This window comes from Acanthaster planci, linkage group LG17 (genome assembly GCF_054643075.1).
Source record: "Acanthaster planci isolate LZ-2023a linkage group LG17, COTS_SCS, whole genome shotgun sequence".
Taxonomy (NCBI): Eukaryota; Metazoa; Echinodermata; class Asteroidea; order Valvatida; family Acanthasteridae; genus Acanthaster; species Acanthaster planci.
In genome coordinates this window covers 5,748,098-5,769,116 of record NC_141793.1, presented here as the reverse complement: position 1 = coordinate 5,769,116, position 21,019 = coordinate 5,748,098, and the positions used below count along the sequence as shown (strand labels likewise).

General features: G+C 42.4%; 1 protein-coding gene across 13 annotated transcripts in view; it reads right to left on the bottom strand.

Annotated features, from left to right (window-relative positions):
- Nucleotides 1-21,019, bottom strand: part of fbxl4 (F-box and leucine rich repeat protein 4) — a 70,148-nt gene that overhangs the window by 31,634 nt on the left and 17,495 nt on the right. For 9 of the 13 annotated variants that reach the window (XM_087147909.1, XM_087147910.1, XM_087147907.1 and 6 more), the window contains 8 exons: nt 8,979-20,879; nt 7,365-7,458; nt 6,510-6,645; nt 4,353-4,445; nt 3,299-3,393; nt 1,654-1,766; nt 968-1,108; nt 356-465 (listed from right to left, as the gene is read on the bottom strand). In XM_087147909.1, coding sequence (XP_087004035.1) covers nt 356-465; nt 968-1,108; nt 1,654-1,766; nt 3,299-3,393; nt 4,353-4,445; nt 6,510-6,645; nt 7,365-7,458; nt 8,979-9,173 — 977 coding nt within the window. In that variant the 5' untranslated portion in view covers nt 9,174-20,879. Of the gene's footprint in view, nt 1-355; nt 466-967; nt 1,109-1,653; nt 1,767-3,298; nt 3,394-4,352; nt 4,446-6,509; nt 6,646-6,766; nt 6,875-7,364; nt 7,459-8,978; nt 20,880-21,019 lie in introns of those variants that run through there. The other 4 variants (XM_087147902.1, XM_087147901.1, XM_087147903.1 and 1 more) reach the window with 4 other exon arrangements.

Genomic DNA, 21,019 nt, shown 5'->3' with positions numbered 1-21,019 from the left:
CTACATGAACAACACTGATGTATAGTTCACATAACGGGTTTTGCCCTTACCCAATGTATATTAATAAGCACTGTATGCTCAGCGCTTGTCGGAGAGCTTGCGAAAAAACCTCACAAGCTTACTCAGGTGGGACTCAAACCCACGACCTCCTGCTTACTAGTGCAGATTTTGCACTGAGCATACAGTGCTTATTAATATACGTCTAATAAGGGCGAAACCCATTATATGAATTTACATCTCCCCAACGCAAAAATACATCTTGAAGACGGCTGTATAGTGCGTACAGCTACTGCCCTGAAACGGTTGTGTTCAAAGCAGATGCTGGTACTGGTAGAGATTAATCCAGATTGGTTACCTGGAGAAGGATTCTGAAGAGAGGCTTCCCCAGTCCCCACACCAGGCAAGGCTGAGCTTCTGGAGATGTTGACATCGCTCTGCAAGACCTTCTAACGTGTTCTCATTGACCTGCAACAACAGATGGATTTGAAATGAACAGACCGATGAATTGCACAGGATTACTAAAGAGCAAATTCCAAGGCCATGGTAACGGTGGAAAGACCGTGCAAAATTGCTGGTCAGTCACGGTTATCCCTGGGAACAATCCACACCTAAAACTCTTAATGTGACATTTTTACACGTCAGGGTGTAAATCCTGGGAAGATGCAGAGGATGTACCCCCCCTTTGACCAGGACAGATGGGCTATTTGACTATCACTCCCACTCTTGGCAGTGAGAAACAAAAATAATATAAGGAACTGAAGTTATTCTAACTTTCCAACAGCCGAAAAATGTATGTGTAGTAAAAAGCACTTACAGAACAAACGATATACAACATCTATTCACTGTCACATACATTCGTTTTCACTCTCTTGAAAAGTCCATTAATGGATTTAAATCCAAACTTCAATTCATAACCAAACAGACAATTCAACAATTTGAAACTTTAGGCAACTTGCAAGTACTTTACCAGATGCCACTGAGGCTGGAGATCCAACTCCATGAACTGAAGCTTGTCGTAGCAGTGCTTCTTGAACAGCTTGCAGGTGGGTGCCGCTCGGCAGAGATCGGGCAAGTCCAGATCGGTGAAGATCAGCTGGATTAACTCTCCCTGGGTGGATCACGGCAAAAAAAACCAGGAAGTTGTGAATAAGCACAGACTTGACAAAAGTTGTTCACAACACTGTCATACCGAGTTCTATCTGTCACAAGTTTAAAACCTGAATATATCGGTATGTATCTTGAAAACCAACATGCAGGTACTACACTTGAACGTAACTGTTGCTGTCAGGACACAAAATGCCACATTGGAAGTAGACGGTGATAGCTAATGAAGTGTTGGAATCAGTATTCTCACCAGCGCTACAGAAAGTCTTTCTCAGTGACTTGGGACTGTAACGTAAAGATTTAAATCCAGATCCAAACTTGTCAAGTTTTTGTCTGAAAGAAAACAGTCACTAGACTTGGACCAAAGACTGAGTCATCAAATACGGGCTTGAAGTCAGTCCTCAATCATGATTGCCGGCAATGTAACCAGAAAATAGTAATGTAGCCTTTGAGCCCCAGTCTAGGTTGAGAGCTAGACGCTACTATCACGGGACCAAAGACTTGGAGTCAGGTGATTTGTAAAAGACTGAAGTTACCTGCACTACTTACTGGTAACATGTCAAAGCAGCCATTATCGGTGCTCATATTGGGAGAGACACTGATGTCATCTTGAGAGTTAATAGACAACTTCTGCATGTGAGCGGCATACACTGCATCAACATCTGGCCAAGAAAAAAGGTCAATGGCATGGCAACTTTCCAGATGATCAAGGCAGATCGATTTACTTAATATTTGAACTAGTCAGCCTAAGGATTACTGAGAATATAACAATCAGTTGAAATTGTCATTTACAAGTGAAATATAGGAGATCTGTACATACACATCTAGTGCCCTAACTTCATTTCTTTAAAATATGTTTGAAATTGGGTTCTGACTCAGGCTGCAACTGCTATGTCATCTAGAGGACACAACAAAGAAAACTCCCGTAATCAATACAAAGATACTAGTGTTGTAGCTCACCATAATTCCCCTCACAAGACCAGTCATAAGCAACAGGTTGAACAGTGACAGAGGAATGCTTTTGTCACAGTTCATTTCAATAGCTTGTGACTTGGCTTAACCACTTTGCGCCAGTGGCAGTTATCATTGTTGTTATCATTTTTCAGTTATAATTTTTTTTCTGTTTTCAAATTTCTTTAAAAATTCATATCTTCATTTACTGGACACTTACACCCACATGAAGGACTGTCTGGCTCTACCCTAATCTAACGGACAACACCTAAGTCCTAGTGACGCTAAAGTATTTCAGCCAGGCCTGCCGCCTTGTAAAAAGAGCCCAGATTTTGCGGTGTTATGTAATTTTCTTTTGTTCACGAAACTGGCACAGTGCGCTGCTGACCTCTTTTCAATAGGGGCCAGATTAGCGTGCAGTGGTACTGTGTGACTCATCGCAGCAGTGGTGGAGCGCTTTTCTCCCTGATGGTAATCCGCTTGTGCTGAATGCCTCCAACCGTGGTATACTGTTTCAAAACAAAACTGGATTATCTCCACTATTGAGAGTGAAAAAATGTTGGTAATTCCCAGCAGCCTGGTCTTTTGTTATGAGTACAGTCTTTTTTACAAGGCCCAGTTCCCTTTGTCCGATTTCGGAGACCCCAGCCACGCGTATAAAGAATACGTGTCTGAAACTGGAATCCCCGGTGGCAAGTGGTTAAGACTGAATGACTTGTCCTGGACTCGCAGAACTTGCAGGGACTTTGCGATAGACTCGAACACAACACTGAAAGACACCAAATCTGATGAATACTGCTTAACATATTTGCACGTATTCTACCTTGTATTACATTGTACATATTTATTTCTTAGGGAATCTAGACACCAGACTATCCACCCTGAGCTGAAGTGCACCCCTAATCGGCGAAAGACAGACGGATGGTAGTACAGTTTTCCAACCGGGTTCTTAGTGCACGTAAAGACCATACTTTCTGGAATAAATTTGTCACTCTTCGTCAAATGCACATACATGAGTGCCTAAGACGCCCCCTTTGTTCCGCTCGGAGCAGATTGGAGGTGGTAAGCTCTTGGAAATTCACCATTTACTATGTGAATTTCATTAGAACAGATGCGAAGCTAATCCTGCACATCTTTTACTCTGACAACACTCAAATCTATGCCCTACATGTACATGTATGTGATTACCAATGCAACCAGGAGGTTAAGGTCTCATGCCTTTCCTGGGAATAGCCGTTTTTACCTGTTCCATCATCATGCAGTGTGCCCACCAACTCTACAGCGTCTAACTCTGTGTAGTACCGTAAATGCTGATGGTGGAGAACTAAACGAATTAAACTGGAGTTGAATGAAAAAAAAAAGTAACTTGTAATCTTGTGCACAACCCAAACTTACAACATACCCAAATTACTGTTCATAATTCATATCATGAAGTCACTGGAATAGCCCATGTAACATAAAATTATAATAAAAGGCCAAATTTAATCTTGTTCATGCACTGAAATCTGAATAGAATAGGAATCTTTGGTCCGTGGGCATCTTTCTTCAATCTCAAGAGAACAGACAGAGAAAGATTTCACCACATTTTGCCTCCACAAAACAATCAATCGTACCGTACTTACACAGGAGAGCAGAAACTTCATCTCAAAAGTTAAAGGTTCCAAGCAATGCAATTCCTTCACTACAACCCTTGAAAATATACCCTTGTGTTTCAATTAATCTTGTTTTCATTTTTTTTGTTTGAAATACCTTTTCAAAAGGTATTTTGGCACCTTTTGGGTTTTTCATGCTAAAAGTAAATTTCATATTAATGAGCAAAACTGAGACATTATCCAGGGAGAAAAACCTCCACGTGCACTGATTCGTGCACCAAAAACTGCTGGAATTTGTGTTATTTTGCCCTCCTGAAGTTATTTTTCTTCAGTGAATTATGACTGAGTAAGAACATGACAATAAGCAAACAAGCTACTCCTTCTCAGTAATATTTCCAATGAGCAAATTTTGGTGTTCACAATTTGAACAGAAAAACATATAAACTGATATTGTCTTCCCCGACTGACATCATGGCAACAATTTACATGTTGAAACAACTGCACTCTTGAATTCACTCTGACTCAAAAAGAAGTGTCAAGTAGTTTTCTTACGATGAAGAAGACTGTAAAAATGCAGAGGAAGTGAGTGGGAAAAAATGTTGTTACCTGCATCCTTTTGAGGGGTCAATGAAATGATTTTTAATCTCAGACACACTGAGAGCGGTTTACAAGAATTTGGGACAAAGGGCCCTCGGCAACACTTACTTGGATGCAAACCGGACTTTCCTGAGAAGTGGTGAGAAGATCCGTGGATCGGACAATGACACCTGAGGACTGCCCGACCATAACAGCTGCCACCTGAGCATGAAATACACTGACAGCCAATGAAAACGCACCACTCTTCATTGATTAACTTTGACATTTTAGTGACTGCTTGTGGAAAGGTCAATGACACTCTTGTTATAACTCACTACTGCATTAAAACATACATGCACATAAAGCATGAAAAACTACTAAAGTTAATAAACTATGCATAAATTCATCTGAAAATGGTGTGTAAAAACGTCTTGAATACTGCATTTTCATTGGCCCAGAAGGATCACAAGACTGGGCAACAAAATCACGTGTCACCACGAACACCTGACAACAATCACATCATGGTGTCATGGACTAGTCCCCGACCTCTCCCTGTCTAAACCAAAATAAGGAGACCATTACCCAGACTACTCATTGATAATTCTGCTACTCTCAGCATACAGTTGGTAAAAGTAAACACCATGGGGACCAGCAAACTGGCATATAAGCTGTTGGAGCTCTGCAACTTTTTGTCAACGGTTTAAGTTTGTTCGAAATCCCTTTACTTCTGTAATGTCTGCAGATCTTGAAGATCAAGACGATACAAGTGCAACTAAACACAACCGAACTAACACCGTACTGCACCAAAATCTTACTGCGTAATTACAACTTTCTGTGCAGCAATCAGTGAGATACTAGTCATTTCAATTTGATTCCAGACCTTCAAGTGAGGAAAGTACCACAGAGAATTCAAAACAGAGGTATTGAGTACAGAGTGAACATGTCATTTGCATTGTCATGAGCATCAAAGTAAATAGTGTGACAAGAAGTGCGTGAACCAACACACATGCGTACTCTACTCCTTTGCACTACACTTCCTGGTTGAAATGACCTCAAGCTTTGGTACATTGTAACAAGTCTTGACCGTAGTGACGTGGGACACAATGTTTTTAGCCACTGAAGAGAGCCAGCTGCGGTAAGAAGCGATGTGGACACTTCTCCATAGCTCCACTTTTCCGTAAGAAGCTCCTGGATACTTCAACTGACTCAGTACATGTAAAGTAGATACGTTTGTGGTAGCACTATGGATGTAACTCTTTTTTGAGTATGTGGGATTCTGAAAAAAACCGGTGGTGCTCAACGTTTCGGAGAGTATGCTCTGTCCGTCATCAGGAGACTGCAGAGGGTCCAGTGATGAGGCAGCTTATATGGTGTGTAGCGGGCAATGAGGTGTGGAGTGCATGCCAACTCCAAAACGTTGAGTACCACTGGTTCTTTTCAGAACCCACATACTCTAAAAAGAGATATGGGGGGATTTCAGAAATTTGGGGTCCAAAAGTGTGACATTTTTGTGTACGTTACGTCTGACTGCTGTTATCTGACATGGAAATATCACTGGAATTGATTTCAAACTATTACTATTTGCTTGGCAGGTAATTTGCATTAATTCATCACTCTTGGAGTTAGAAAATGTGTTCTGAACTTACAAATCATATGTCAGATGTGACAGGGACATGAAAAAAATGGACCCCTAATTTCTGGAATTACCCATATCTCCATGATGATACTGCAAACCTATCTAGTAAATACTTGCTACCTCCACTATGAAAAGCTCCAAATCTCATCCAACTCACTACATGTGGCTTAAACTTATTTAACCCGACAGTAGGTTATTTTGACCCATCTCACAGCCGGGTGGGGGGGGTTGGATTCTGCCAACAACTTGGCTGTGCATGTACAGGCACTCCTTGTCATTACAAATGCAGAGTTAGAACTCAATCACACAAACGGTTTTTGTTGTCATGGTCATTTGAAGTTACCCTACATGCATGCCAGTACGTATGCACTGTGCACCGAGGTAGAGAAAGTATACATTTTTGGCTGACCCGTCTCAGAAAAATGCGCGCTGTGCGAGAATGGCATGTTTTGCAAAAATGGTTTCAAAATGACCACAAAGAGTTACAGCGAAAACTTCTGAAGCCTTGACTCCTCAACGAAATGCACTGTGGCGATATAGGAAATCCCCCTCCCCTGGCTCTTTTAGGGTTAAGGAAGCAACTGAGAAATCTTTCTTCTTTTCATTTCTCACACTGAGAAGGCCATGCCGTGTAAATTGTGAATACCCACCTGACACTGTCGTTGACTATCTGCCCAGCCTTGTCCCTGTGTATCTCACAGGCAAATATCTGCACCACAGCCCCTGGGTGGTAGGTCTCATAGATGCGCACCTCGGTGGGGTAAACCTTCTCAGCATACCACAAGTCTGGGGCGAGCGAGAGGGGTGAAGAGAACACAGAAAGTGGTGCATTGCCTACTCACCAGAGTTGATGAAGGATGTATTATGCATGCACATTAATGATGTGTGAGCCTGACATGAAACTGACCTTGGGTCAGGTTGAGTCTCCTTTTCCATCATTTCAGTTAGGTCAGGTCATTTTCTGTGTTGACCTTGTGATTTCGGGTTGGGTAAAATTTGATCTAGATAAAAATACCTCCAGTGGTAAACAAAAAATAAACTATTTATTGCCGGTTCACAATGCCAATAAAACCATGAACAAACAAATTAAGACGATTTGTTCAAGCCACTTATTTATTGTTTTGAGGGAAGGAGGAGACCGTTCGGATGCCCAACTGAAATGGCATTAAAGTGTCTGTACTTGTTTGCAACAAGTCTGCTCTGCATATTTACTACTTAGAACACCCGTTGCCAAGAAGTGGTTTGGATATTAAATGATATTCTTAAACAAGTAAAATGTCCACAATTCCACCTACAAGTGGCTGCTCCTGTGGTAGTTACAAGAGTTTAGCCATCAAAATTCCCTCATGGGGAACGATAGTATTCCTTCGCCATCCTGATGGAGAGAAGGTATCGGTATGCGCCTACCCCCCCCAAAACGTAGTACTCCAAGTTAAACATATCCAAGGCTTTGTGAGTTTTGCAAACACTTCCTGACCCTTGTTCCTACATGTACTCTGCCTTACCCACAAAGTCTTGACCAAGGAATGGTTTCTTGCCATTTCGGCCGATTGGGGGCTGGCTGGAAGGGACAGACTCCCACCACGGTCCATACGTCCTCTGTCAGAAATAATGAGAAATAATGAGCCAGCGTGATGTAAGCAATGAGCCACTACAGACACTATCATGGTGCTAAGGCAGACCTACACTAGTGGATGCCACTGCCACGCAAAGTTTCAAGATTTACTAACCCTTGCTGGGTTATATCCTCCATTTTGCTTTGACTGCCCATACTTTGCTGTAGGAAACACTACAACAGTGGAGGTCAGCAGCCCACTCCAAGGAATGCTAAGCTAATCCTTTGATACGTGTAAATGCGAATGATACTCGCAAACCTCTCAAATTCACTCCATCTGGAGCCTTTGCTGATATTAAAGGTAAGGTATCCTCCAAAGAAAGACCTCAGCAAGAAGGGAATTTGTACATCTTGGTGGCTTAACATTACACAGGTGTACAGAGCAAAGGTTACGGCCAATTTGCGACTCATCTTGTGATTTGACAGCAGAGGCTATCAAATGGTGGTCACAATAGGAGGGTGCCAGGATGTGTGGCTTAGAAGAAAGCCAAGTACAATGTAAGTGCTGACCATGACATACATGTCTTTATCATGACAACCCCAGTCTTCCTTCGATGACCACCATGTAACTATTAGAAATGCTCCACGAATATTGAAAGTGCCAGGGTCCAATTACTTAGAGCTGTCTGTCGCACCAGGAACTTTCAGTGCTTAGCAAAAGTTGGCTTATAAGCACAGAGCTATACAAGAACTAGAGCGCTAACCTCTCATTCTCTGTGTGAAGAAAATTTGACACCGTCCAGACATTTTGAGTCCATGTACGTACTTGTAGAACATTCAAAATCAGATAGAATGAATATTGTATTCTCAATGCAATGCGCAAGTACAACATAGGCGAACATCTGTGCGTCTTTTGAATAAAACGCACAAGGACAAGGCAAAAGCATATTTATTTACATCAATAGCTGATCATTTTAAGCGAAATGTTTCCCTAACATTCAAGTAAGGTCATCCAATTTCGTATGCATGTCTTTCGATGGCTGTCTTTCAATGAATAAGTACAGCTAAATTAAAAAGTCGTAATTAATTCAGTCGGCGTTAAGTAAATTAAAGGCCCTGGAGTAGTGGGTGTCATGCACATTCGGTACCGATAAAATTTAAAAATGGTCAAGGCAAATTTCATTTGAAGCGCATACGTGCACGCATTTACGTTTTTAGTGCAGAGCAAAATACAATGCTCATTTACTGATTGTGTGTTCAGGTTGTTTGCGTATTGGCTTCGTTGAGGTATCATTTTAGAATACTATGCAGATATGCAAACAGCCATACAAAGGCCGTACAACATTTGGAGTTCTCCATAGGTTTGTTCACACACATGGATGTGCCCAGCAGGCACCATTTTGTACACGAGTCAGTGCTCTAGTTTTTATACCGCCATGCTTACAAGCAGCCACAACATGTTGACCCTTTGGCCGGTGACCTTTATGCTTAGTCTGCATTTTCCAGACACTGGTACTAGGCGGCTCTACAAAATTGGCCCCAGCTGGATCCCAGCCACACTCACAAACACGCAGGCTGCTGTCATGTCGCCGTAACTCGGGTAGATGGTGCTGGGCCCGGCCAGGTTCGGCACCACGTAAGACACGCTGCCGTCTGTGCCATACTGTGAACTGAAGTGAATGACCTCCTTGGCAAACTGGCTGACTGTGGTTGACATCTTAGTCTTGGGCTGGCCAACACACGAAGCACGACAGCCCATACAAGAAGAGACTACAATGAGGTTTACTTCACCAATCTTCAGTTAATTTATTTTTTTCTTTGGGCAGACTGTTTGCCTGTTGCAATAAAATGAAATGCAAAGAGTGAGTGTCTGAAACACTATTTGAAAACTGGGTCAGAGTTCTTTAATCTGGTCACCAACTGACCAAAGTTCATGAGTTTTTTCTGGGAGTAGATTTTCAGGTATTTACAATTCATGTCTAGTATTTTCAAAACACAGTGTTAGATTAGCTTGCAAGTTTATTATCATGTTATGTACGTCTTACTGCAGGTCTTTTTTACATAGGAGAGACTAAGAACACTCTCAAGAAGTGTTTCGATGGCCGCAGATGTACGGTCAACACCAAACGACTAGATACCCCTGTGGGCCACCACTTCAACCTTCCTAACCATTCTATGTCTGACATGATCTTACAGGGCACAGAATCACTTGGGCACCATAAAGATGCTGTTCTCTGCAACAGGGAGAAGCTTTGGATCAAACGCCTGCGCACCATACAACCCCACGGTCTGAGCATCCAAGAGGGAAACTACTAATTAGCACTCTTTTCTGTCCCTCTCTTTTGTCTGCAGATTATACCCCCCCTTTGAGTCCAGTTTGTTCCATTGTCTTTTTCTTTGATCTCTTCCCACTTTACATCCCTTTGTTATTCAACCATGCCTTTCATGCAGTCCCTTGCCCCTTTATCCAGCCTGCAGCTTTCTTGACCTTTCCTTGAGTCCTCTTGCATTCATCCATGCTTGGTTGATTCCCTGCTTGCTTGTTTGTCCTGTCTACTTGTCATTTTGCCTTTCAGAAAGAGTCTGCTAGGATCGAAATGTCAGGCCCTCCTTAAGTATGACTGGTCTTTTTTGTTGTTATGATTCCTGACATGATCCATGAGTTATAAAAATCTTTATGACACAAAATTAAACGTTGTTAAATTGTGATAAATTATTATCACTTACACTGCAACTTTTCAGTGGAAACGTAAACCCAAGATTTTTAGAAACGGGAATTATTAGAGTTTGATTAAAGTTTTACATGTAGGCCTAAATGATTATCTAGAGTAGTTTACTGCTTAAAAGAACCGAAGTGGGCAGAAATCGTCTTGGTTACAACTGGAACATATCTACAGATGCAAGAATATTGTGGCTGTCAGGCTTTGCGTGTTTCATTTATTATCACAAAGTTGCCAAATAATAAAATAGTATAAGGCTCAGTGGGTCCAATGTGACTCGGGCTGGGTCCGAGTTGGTCATGGGTCCGAGTTAGTATCGGGTCCAAGTTGGCATAGTCCGAGTTGGTTTTGGTCCGAGTTGACCTGATCCCCTGCTGTGTAACATGGTGTAGAGGCTACATGTACGCCAATGTCAGATCAGGCCAGCTGACTGTATTAGTGTTATGCGCTAAAGTGGCTTTGCCACTTTCTTGACTTTGTTAATAGCAGTGACATCGATAACGTACATGTACACTGTACGTGTACGAGCCCTAAGTTATATATGTACCATGGAGCTATAAACAAGGAGCTCTATCTATGGTTAAACATCATGTAGGCCTAATCCTTTATATGTACATCACATGGCCTGGGGCCTAACACTAAAATTGTGGCTGGCCCAATTAGGCCTATCAGAGACTTTCTGCACCCCAGCTCTTGTTCGTGTACCTACCTAAGTAAGTTCAGAAGTTGGAACTGAACGCAATTTTCGCAAGAGAAAACATGTGAGGAATGTCTTCAGTGAGACAGGTGTGAGTGCATTGGATGGACTTCCGCTAAACACTTCGCAAGAGGGCGCTGTGCGTCGCACCCTTTCCTTTCCGAAGTGGCATTAAGTTTATCGATAAAAGAAAATAATGTTACGTTACGATCTTTCGATTTGTCCGGATCCAGACCGTCCCATTTACTGACTACGTGCATTTACTGCATCCTTGTGAACAGATCTTTAATTCGGAGCGGGGGACGGGATTCATAAACTCGCCTGACCGTGGAAATGTGGAGGCCCAGCATACGTTCCCCAATAGCAATTAAAACTCCTAAACAATTAGTGCTTAGAAAAATTACTAAATGCTTCAAACTTACTGCAATTTCTCATCTCACGCATAATTACAGCTCGATAAACACGACAAAAAGGCAAAAATGGATCTTTTTTTTCCAGATAACTTTTATTAAATTTCAATCATCTGTAAACATTGTAAGGCTTAATGCCCACATGTTTGTGGTAGCCACCCTTGACATCACGTGACCTAGCCGTTCTGGATAATTTCTCATCAATCATACCTCTCTGTGAATTTTGGTGTATAGAAAATACATTGTCCCATCAAATCGATTTTTCAAGTTATTGCTACCTCGTAACCTAATTCAACTTGTACTTAATATTTTGTATTTTTGTTTTGTATTTATCTGAAGTATATCTCAATTGTCTTTTGTCCTTGTCTAGTCTGCTTTCACGCCTGTTAAATTCCCAGGTATATCTTGCAAACAGCCAGTTAAGAGAATATTTGTAATAACTGGATCCATCTCAAATGTACTTCCCTTTCTTTAGCTGAGTACAGTAATCTTAGTAGTGATGATAATCCTTGGTTTTGCCATGCGTGCATTGCTAACATATTCCCATTTATCTCGCTAAATGATTCCGAGGTTCGTAGTGTTATAAATGAAAGTAACATCAATCTTTCTGATTCAGAAAGCATTGGTGATGGTTCTAGCTTTAGTAATGATCACGTTAGAAGATCTAATTTTTATAGTATGGATCTTAATAATCCCTTTCATTCTCCTGGCAATTCACAATATTACTCAGTGGATCGGTTTCCAAAAAATGTTGCTGTGACGGTTTGTCATTTCTTCATCTCAATATCCGGAGTCTTCCGAAAAATTTTGACCAGCTGAAGTATTTACTGCAGTCTCTTGTTTATAAATTTTCAGTTATTGCTCTCTCCAAAACTTGGCTCCAAAGTACTCCAGATGATTACTTTTTAACACCTGGTTATGAACTCATCGTCAACAACAGATTAGACAGAACAGGAGGAGGGGTTGCACTTTACATCTCCCGTAACCTGGCCTTTGAACTGCGGAACGATCTTACGTGTTCCAATTATTATCTTGAGTCTTTAGTTATTGAAATTAACGTGCTTAAATAAAAAAATATTATTGCTGGTGTCATGTACAAGTCTCCCAGAGTTAATCACAATGACTCCATGCCTGCCTTTCACAACCTTACCATACAAATGACTCCAGATAGGAAAGATTGCTTTATTGCAGGTGATTTTAATATCAATTTGCTTAATCATGACAACCCTTGCTCCCAGGATTTCTTTGATATTTTTCCTTCATATTCCTTTCTTACCTTAATTAATAAGCCCACTAGAATAATCGATACTTCTGCCACACTTACTGATAATTTTTAACAAATGTTTTACCCTCACCAAAATCAGGTATAACAATTAGTGATATATCTGATCCCCTGCCTATATTTACACTAATGCAATGTGGTATATCCAACGCTTCTTCCAATTTTCAAGATACTTGTGCTGCAACTCGGAATTTTACTCCCGATAATCTCCATGGGTTCTAGGATGAGCTTCTGTCTACCGACTGGACAAGTGTTTTTGTTAGGAACAATCCAGACTTGGCATTTAATGAATTTATGGATAAATTTAACAATAAATTAGATGATACTATCCCACTTGTTTCTCACAATTATAAGCATAGATCTAAATCCAAACCACATGCACTCCCCGTTAACTCACTCGCTGCTCAAGTCCATTATAGAAAAAATAGACTATACCGGCAGTATTTGGCTCATCCCACTGCATCACATAAATGGGAATATACTAAGTACAAATATATTTTAACTGACTTTTTGCGAACATCCAAGCGCCAATATTACACTCGTCAATTTGACAAGGAAAAATATAATATTCGCAATACATGGAAGATTATTAACTTTGTCTTAAATAAAAAATTATCTACTGCGATTGTCTCTAGTATTACACATGAATGGAAGATGATCAGGGATCAGGATCAAATCGCTAACCATTTCAACAATTATTTTGTAAACATAGGTCCCAATCTGGCTAAACATATTCCCTCTTCTGGGACTTTATTTACTGATTACCTCGATGAGCCAAACCCTAATTCCTTCTTTTTTGTGTGTAATTTAATAAGTAATGTTACAAACGGGGCCCAAATTTACAAGCATTGCTTTCATTGGGTACCCCTCTACAGCATCCTTTCTAAAGTGTATTGTAGTATCTTTCAATCATATTTATGTATTTATTATATGTTGTATTATCGTGTGTAATTATTATGCTGTAGAAAATGAAATAAATCTTGAAGACAGAATGAACAAGGACTTTTAACTGTTTCAGAGACATATTTACAGGTGAAGTGAAGTTTTAGTATAGAAAGAATCTGAAGATGCCATAAATGACAGAAAGACTGGAAGTTTAAATATACCAGTTCCTTCTAACAATGGCCCAAATACTTAAACAGGCTTACTCCAAAAAATCTGGGTATTGTACACCCATTTCTCCACCCACCCAACCTTTCAACATACATCAACACAACTGTCAACCAAGCGTTAACTGAACTGTCCGTATAGCTTTTCACACAGGCGTGTCACTAACCGTCTACATCCGTATACTCAACCAACCAATCAACCAACATACAACTCAACAGGCCACCTAGGGTGAGTTTAACGGTCTGAATCACAGTGGACAGTGCTTTGGATGAACTGTCAACCGCAACCGCCAACCGAATTAACTGTCCAATAAATCCTGAATACAAAATCTTACCAAATAACCGTCCATCCAACCGTCGAGATCCCAAAAAATCACCAAACAGTCCATTTATATCAAACCGCATGACCGTACAAACAACCAATCATAACAAAACGCCCACTGTCCATCCAACTGTCATTGAGACTGTCAAAAATCTCTCCACCCTGCCGCACTTTTGATTGCCCCAACCTGTCCAACAAACCGTTCTTTAGACCTTCCAACCAAAAGGCTGTTCAGACAACCGACCAACCGTGAAAATCAGTTGTCGGCCAAACTGGGTGGGCATTAGAATGGACGGTTGTTAAACGGTTGGCTGGACGGTCAGATGGACAAGTTGCAGCCGTCTATTGAACCATGATTCATTCCTTTTTTCAACCCAACCGTCAAGTGAACTTTCCAAGAACTGTCTACCCAAACGTCTATTAACGAACTGCCTGACTAACCACCAAACTATTCACCTCACTGGCCACCCAGCTGTCCACCAAAACGCCCATGCAACCATCCGGCCAACTGTCAACCCAACGTACCACCCAACCATTAGCCAACCATTCAAACAGTTCATCTCTATATCTACAGTTTGTTGGGCAGTCTAAATGACGATTAGTGGGGTGAATGAGGTTGATCGCAAATGTACATTAAAATCTCCAACAACTGTGTGTACAACTGTCTGATCGAACGTCTGACTGTCGACTAATGACAGCAACATTCATCAACTGCCAGCTTACTCTTCACCAAAACGTCTATGCAACCGTCCAACGTACTAGCTGCGACAGTCAACCACCACCCACCCGTTTAACCACTCAAAAGTACAACTGTCCACCTACCTTCATTCAGATAACAGCCCGAATGACATATGAGCAGTGATCGAGGTGGACAAACCAACGTTAACAGCAACTGTCAACCCACCTGCCCCCCAAACCGTCCATAATGTCCACACAAACATCCAACCGGCTATCCACCAAACCGTTTACCCAACTGCCTGCCCATCTGACCTTGCAACCATCCGTCACATCCAAACGTCCACCCTACTGTCGACCCAAATGTCCTCCAGACTGTCAAAAATATGTCCACTCCAACTTTTCTTCAGACTGCCCGAAACTGTCCAACAAACCTTCCTTTTGAGCGTTAAACCAACTATTCATACCACCAGCCAAACGTTAAAACCAATATTCCACCAAACTTTCCAGCAACGTTCACCCAAACGTGTAACCACTTGTCTTCCCAACCGTCCGACGTATAGCCCAATGGACAAGTCTTTGGACATGTTGTTGGACGATCTAAATGACGGTTGGGTGGCCATTAGGGTAGACAGTCAGAGGGACAGTTGCAACCATCTACCAAACAAAAGATTAGCTTAATTGTAAACCGAACTGTCTAATCGAGATCTGTCCACTAAAAACGTCTAACTAACCGACCAAGTCAGGCCAACTCACCAAACCGGCCACCTATCTAACTTCACCAAATCTTCCACGTAACCTTCCACTCAACAAAGTACCAAACCGTTAAAAAGCAAGCCAACAGTCCACGTATCTACAGTTTGTTAGACAGTCTAAATGACGATTGGATGGAAAGTGGTGTAGACAAATAAAAGTTCTTTCAAATGTCAACCGATTCGTTCAGTACCAAACTGTCCATACTGTTTATCCGACCGGATCCTAACTTCCCACCTACCATCAGGTGATTTATTGTACATGACTGTTGGGTGCACAGTGGGGCGGATGCATCGTGCAGTAAGGTTATACCCAAATCTCCATTCAACTGTCCACTGAAGCTTTAACAACTGTCCGCATAAACGTGTAATGTATCGTCTATCAACTAACTGTCCATTGTCATTCAGCCCGTCCAACCAACTGTTGGTAGGTGGACATTTAAGTTCAATAAGAGGTGGAACAGTTGGTTGAGTGGTTGACTAGACGGATGTAGACAATCAGTTTGTGTGGACATTTACTGGGCAGTTTGCTAGACAGGTGTGTTGGATTGACGAACCAATTAAGGTTCATTGCAACAGTCAACCTAACCGTCCACCGAACTGCCCAATTAAACAATCCAAAATCTTACCAAATAACCATCAAATCGAATTGACGACTCAAATATCCACCAAACTGCCTCTTTGCCAAACCGGAGGACCATACAAACACCCGTCATATCCAAACTTCCACCTCACAGTCAATCTAACCGTCCTTGAGACTATCAGAAAAATTGTCCACCCTGCCGTACTTTATCAGACTGCCCTAAAACCGTCCAACCAACTGTTCCAACAACCGACCAAACGTGAAAAGCAGCTGCCAGCCAAAACTGTCTAAGATCTATTCACTTCAACGTCTAACCAACCGGACAAATCAGACTAGCTTAACCATCCACTAAACCATTCACCAAGCCCACCACCTAACGGTCCACCAAACCATCTGCAACCACCCAACCGTCAACCACCAACCAAAAGTCCACTTACCTGCAGTTTTCTAGGCAGTCCGAGTGAGTATTGGGTGGACAGTGGTGTGAAAAAAATCAAGGTTCTTCCAAACTGTCAACCCAACCGTCCACTAAACCGACCACACAACTATTGACCCAACGGTTTAACTAACCGTAACCTGACTGCCCACCTACTAACAGTCGGTTGGAAGGTCTGTATGGCGGTTGGGGTTGGAGAGTAGGGTCGATGCAGTAAGGTTATACCCAACTCTCCACCCAACTGTCCACAGAACCTCGACAACTGTCCACACAAACGTCTTACCAATCATGTAATAGTCAACCCATCTATCTGCCAAAACACTTATACTTAGAACCCACTGAACTGTCCACAAAAATCTTCCTAACCGTCCGACTAACTGTCGACACCTGACCGTCCTGCCAACCGCCCATCCAATCGTTAAACCAAGCAACAACTCAACAGTTCATTTACCTGCATTTGGTCTTAATGGCGGCAGACAGTGGATTGGACGAACTAAAATTCATCGCAACTGTCAACGCACCTTTTGACCGAAGTATCTGTCCACTTAAACATCTAGCGAATGGTCAACGCACCAAATTGTCCGACTAACTGTAAACCCATCCTCAATCGTCCATGTGACTGTGTCACCATAAACATCCACCCCACTTTCCACTCTAACGGCCTTTCAGACGGTCAACAAATTTGTCCATCTAGCTAAACTGTCCCCAAACTGCCCAAGAAACCGTTTTAGAACGTTAAACAACTGTTCGTACAACAGGTAAAACCATTCCAACAACTGTCTAAAAACTCTCTAGCAACTGCCCACCCAAAAAGCTCACCAACTGTCCACCCAACCAGTCGCCAAACTGTCCAACACTCCAAACGACGGTTCTTTGGAGATGTTGTCGGACGGTCTGAATAACGGTTCAGTGGGTATTAGGGTGGACCGTTAGATGGACGATTCCAACGGTTTATCAAACCAAAGTACTCATAATTTGTTCACCCAACTGTACAAGATCTGTCCACTCAAACGTCTAACTAATGGACTAAGTCAGGTCATCTATCCGTCTATCAAACCATTCACCATACTGGTCACCTATAACTCCGTCAATTGGTTCGCCTGACCGTACACCCAACAAACAACCCAACTGTCAACCACCAACTCAATACATGTAGTCCACCTACCAACAGTTTCATGGACAGTTTGAATGACTATTGAGTGTACATTATACACAGAGGTGTGGACTTATTAAGGTTTTTCCAAACTGTCAACCCAACCGTCCAACAAGCCGTCAACCCAACTATTCACCTAGCCGTATATCTAACCGGAATCTCATTGTCCATGTGCCAGCTGTCGGTTGGAAGGTCTGTATGACGGTTGGGTGGACAGCAGGTCGATGCAGCAAGGTTATACCCAAATGTCCACTCAACCGTCCGCGTCTTACTAACCGTTTTACAGTCAACTCATCAATATGCCAAACAGCCACATAGCTACCCAGTGATGAACTCTCAACGAAATGAAACTAACCGTCGACACTTAACGTCTCGCCAAACACCCATCCAATCGTTTAACCAACCTACAACTCACCTCTCCACATACCTACAGTTGGTTGGACGGTCTTTGGCAGAGGATAGTGGGTTGGACAGACCAAGATTCATTGCAACTGTCCATCCACCGCAATGTCCAGTTAAATGCCCACTTAAACATCCAGCCGACTGACCAGACAATGGTCCACCCAACAATCCACCAAGTTGTCCACGTAATCCACTCCGACCGGCTATGTCACCGTCTAAATATCTGTTACAATAACCGTCCACCTACTTTCCACCCAGCAGTCTTTTAGACCGCCCCCAAACTGTCCAACACGCTGTTTTGGAATTTTATGCCGACTTCTCACACCACTGGCTAACCGTGGAACCAACTGTCCGCCAAACTGTCCAGCACTGTCTATCCATACGTCTAATTACCAACTGTCCAGCCAGCCGTCCAAGGATCTGCTCAACAGTCCAAAGGACGGTTCTTTGGAAATGTTAGACAGTCTGAATCAGATTGGGTGGGCATTGGGGCAGACATTAGATGGACAGTTGCAACTGCCTATTAAACCAAGGTTCATCACGAATGTTAACCCAACTGTCCATCATGACGTCTAACCAACCATCCATGTAACCAAACAACCAAGTGTCACAGTTGGACATTTGCATGGTGGTTGTCCCCTTTTATTGCACCAAGGCTCATCCCAATTTTAACCCAACCGTCGAAGAATCGTGGAGTCAAACAGTGGGCTGGTGATGAAGCAAGGTTCATCGCACCTGTCAACCGAACTATCTACTGAACTGTCCAACAACCGTCCACACAAACATCACCGAGGTCCTATCAACCGTCTCGACCATCCGCCCAAACATCCACCCAGCTATCCAGCTGTCCACGAAAAGTTTCACCAACCGTTCAACTAACTGTCGACATCCAAGTGTCCAGCCAACTACCCTCGAACCGTTTAATAAGCCAATCGCTCAACAGTTCATTTAACGACAGTTGGTTTGACGGCAGATTAACGAGTGGACAGTGGGTTGGACGAACCAACGTTCGTCGCACCTGTCAACCCAACCATCCACCGAACAGTCCAACAAACAGCCACTCAGTAATCAAGCCCACTGTCCAATCATCAATCCAACTGTCAAGTTCGCAATTTCCACCACGCTATCAACAAAACCCTTTGCCACACTGTTTATCCGACTGTGAACCATCCGTTTCAACCAACCGTCCACATCACTGTAGACACAAACTTCTTCAGACCGTCAATCTGTCCACCCAGCCGTTCTTCAGACTGAGACTAAACTGTCCAGCAAACTGTTCTTTTGACCTTCCAACCATCTTTTCACACAACCGGCCAACCGTTGAAACCAATCTTCGACAATATTGTCCAGCAACGTCCACCCAAACGTCTAACATTTGTATGCCCACCGTTCAACCCAACTGTTAATTAGTTATGTTTAAATTTTGTTGAGAGTCTGAATGAGGGCTGGGTGGGGATTAGGGTGGACGGCTTTACGCGGTTGGTTGGACAATAAGATGAACTGTTGAAACCATTGGTTAAACCAAGGTTTACGGCAACTGTTCTCTGTATTGTCCATCCAAACCTTTACCCAACCGCCCAAAGTCCGTTCGCCCAACCACCCAACTAACGGTCATCAAACTATCCAGTTAACCATCAGACCAACCATCCATTTAAGCGTACAACTAACCATTACAGCTGGATGTTTGGATGGAAGTTGGTACTATTTATTACACCAAGGTTCATACCAATTGTCAATCAAACTGTCCAATAACTGTCCACCCAAATGTTGGGTCGTCCAACTAACTGTCCAAATAACCATCCACCCAACCGACCACTGAACCGTCCACACAGCCGTTCACTCAACCTTTAATCAAACATTAACCCAGTGGTCCACCACAGTTTAACAGAAAGTCCAAATGACGGTTGGTTGAACAGTTGTGTGTATGAACCAAGATTCATCTTAACTGTCAACCTAACTGCCCACTGAACTGCCCAACAACTGTCCACTCAAACGTCTAACCAGCGTCCAACCTAACCGGCCAGCCAACCATTAACCCAAACATCAACACAACTTGCCATCTTACTGGCAACCCAACCGCCGACTTGACCGAATAACTAACCGTCACAACCAGCCGTCTACCACACTGTCCCCCATCCGTGCTTCAGACTGTCCAACAAACTGTTTACCCATCTGCCTGTGTATCGTTATGCCTTGTTTATTTGTTTTATCCTTAAAATCGAAATGAATAAAATATAATACCTTTCATTATTTAGTCGCTATTACATTCGACCTATATATTTCCTTCTGATGCCGACAGGTGTACATTAATATACTGGAATCAATAGAAAAATTTTCCATTTTTGTTTCATGTACTTAGCTTGCATTGCGGTCCTCAGAATATTTTCCTTATTTCCCTGGCCAGGTTCCACACCTCGGGTCCTAAGGGTCATATCAGAAACCATGCTGTACGTTTTGTCGCTTGCAAAAACTCCTCCCCTTTCCAGCAATCTTTTTCAGAGCTGTGCAGTTGCACTCCGGCGTGATGAAGTCAGCCACACTAATAAGTGTGTCCTCGGTCTAGATCTTTAAAAGCTATGTCACTGTACACATTTGCTGCGTTCTTCAGCCATCTGCGTGCGACTCTCTGTCTACTTTTTAAGTTTGGCATCGCCCTTTTGCATTTCTCAGCTTCTTAGGTTTATTCGGTTCCTCAAGACTAAAGGCAGGCTGGCTATTTCAGCAAGTTAACTTCTTATTACAACTCCTGAAAAATTCAGCAATTCTGGCCGTGTCAACAATGAAAAGTGACTTGGGACAGACTATAAGACTGGATGACCTGCAGCCCCGATCTGGGATGGACTCGACCATAAAACTGCTCTCAGGCCACACCGTCTGCACGTGTCTTTCCTGATCATGGCGCAACCTCTCATTGCTGATATTGGCTAAGGAGTATCAAAGATGAGCAGATCTTATATTTAAATTAAAAGCAAACAGTCTTTAGAAAGATCACAAATTTGGTAGGCAGACGTGATTTAGATTTTAAGTTTAGTTTCAAGTTAAAAAGCACAAAATAAATTAAATT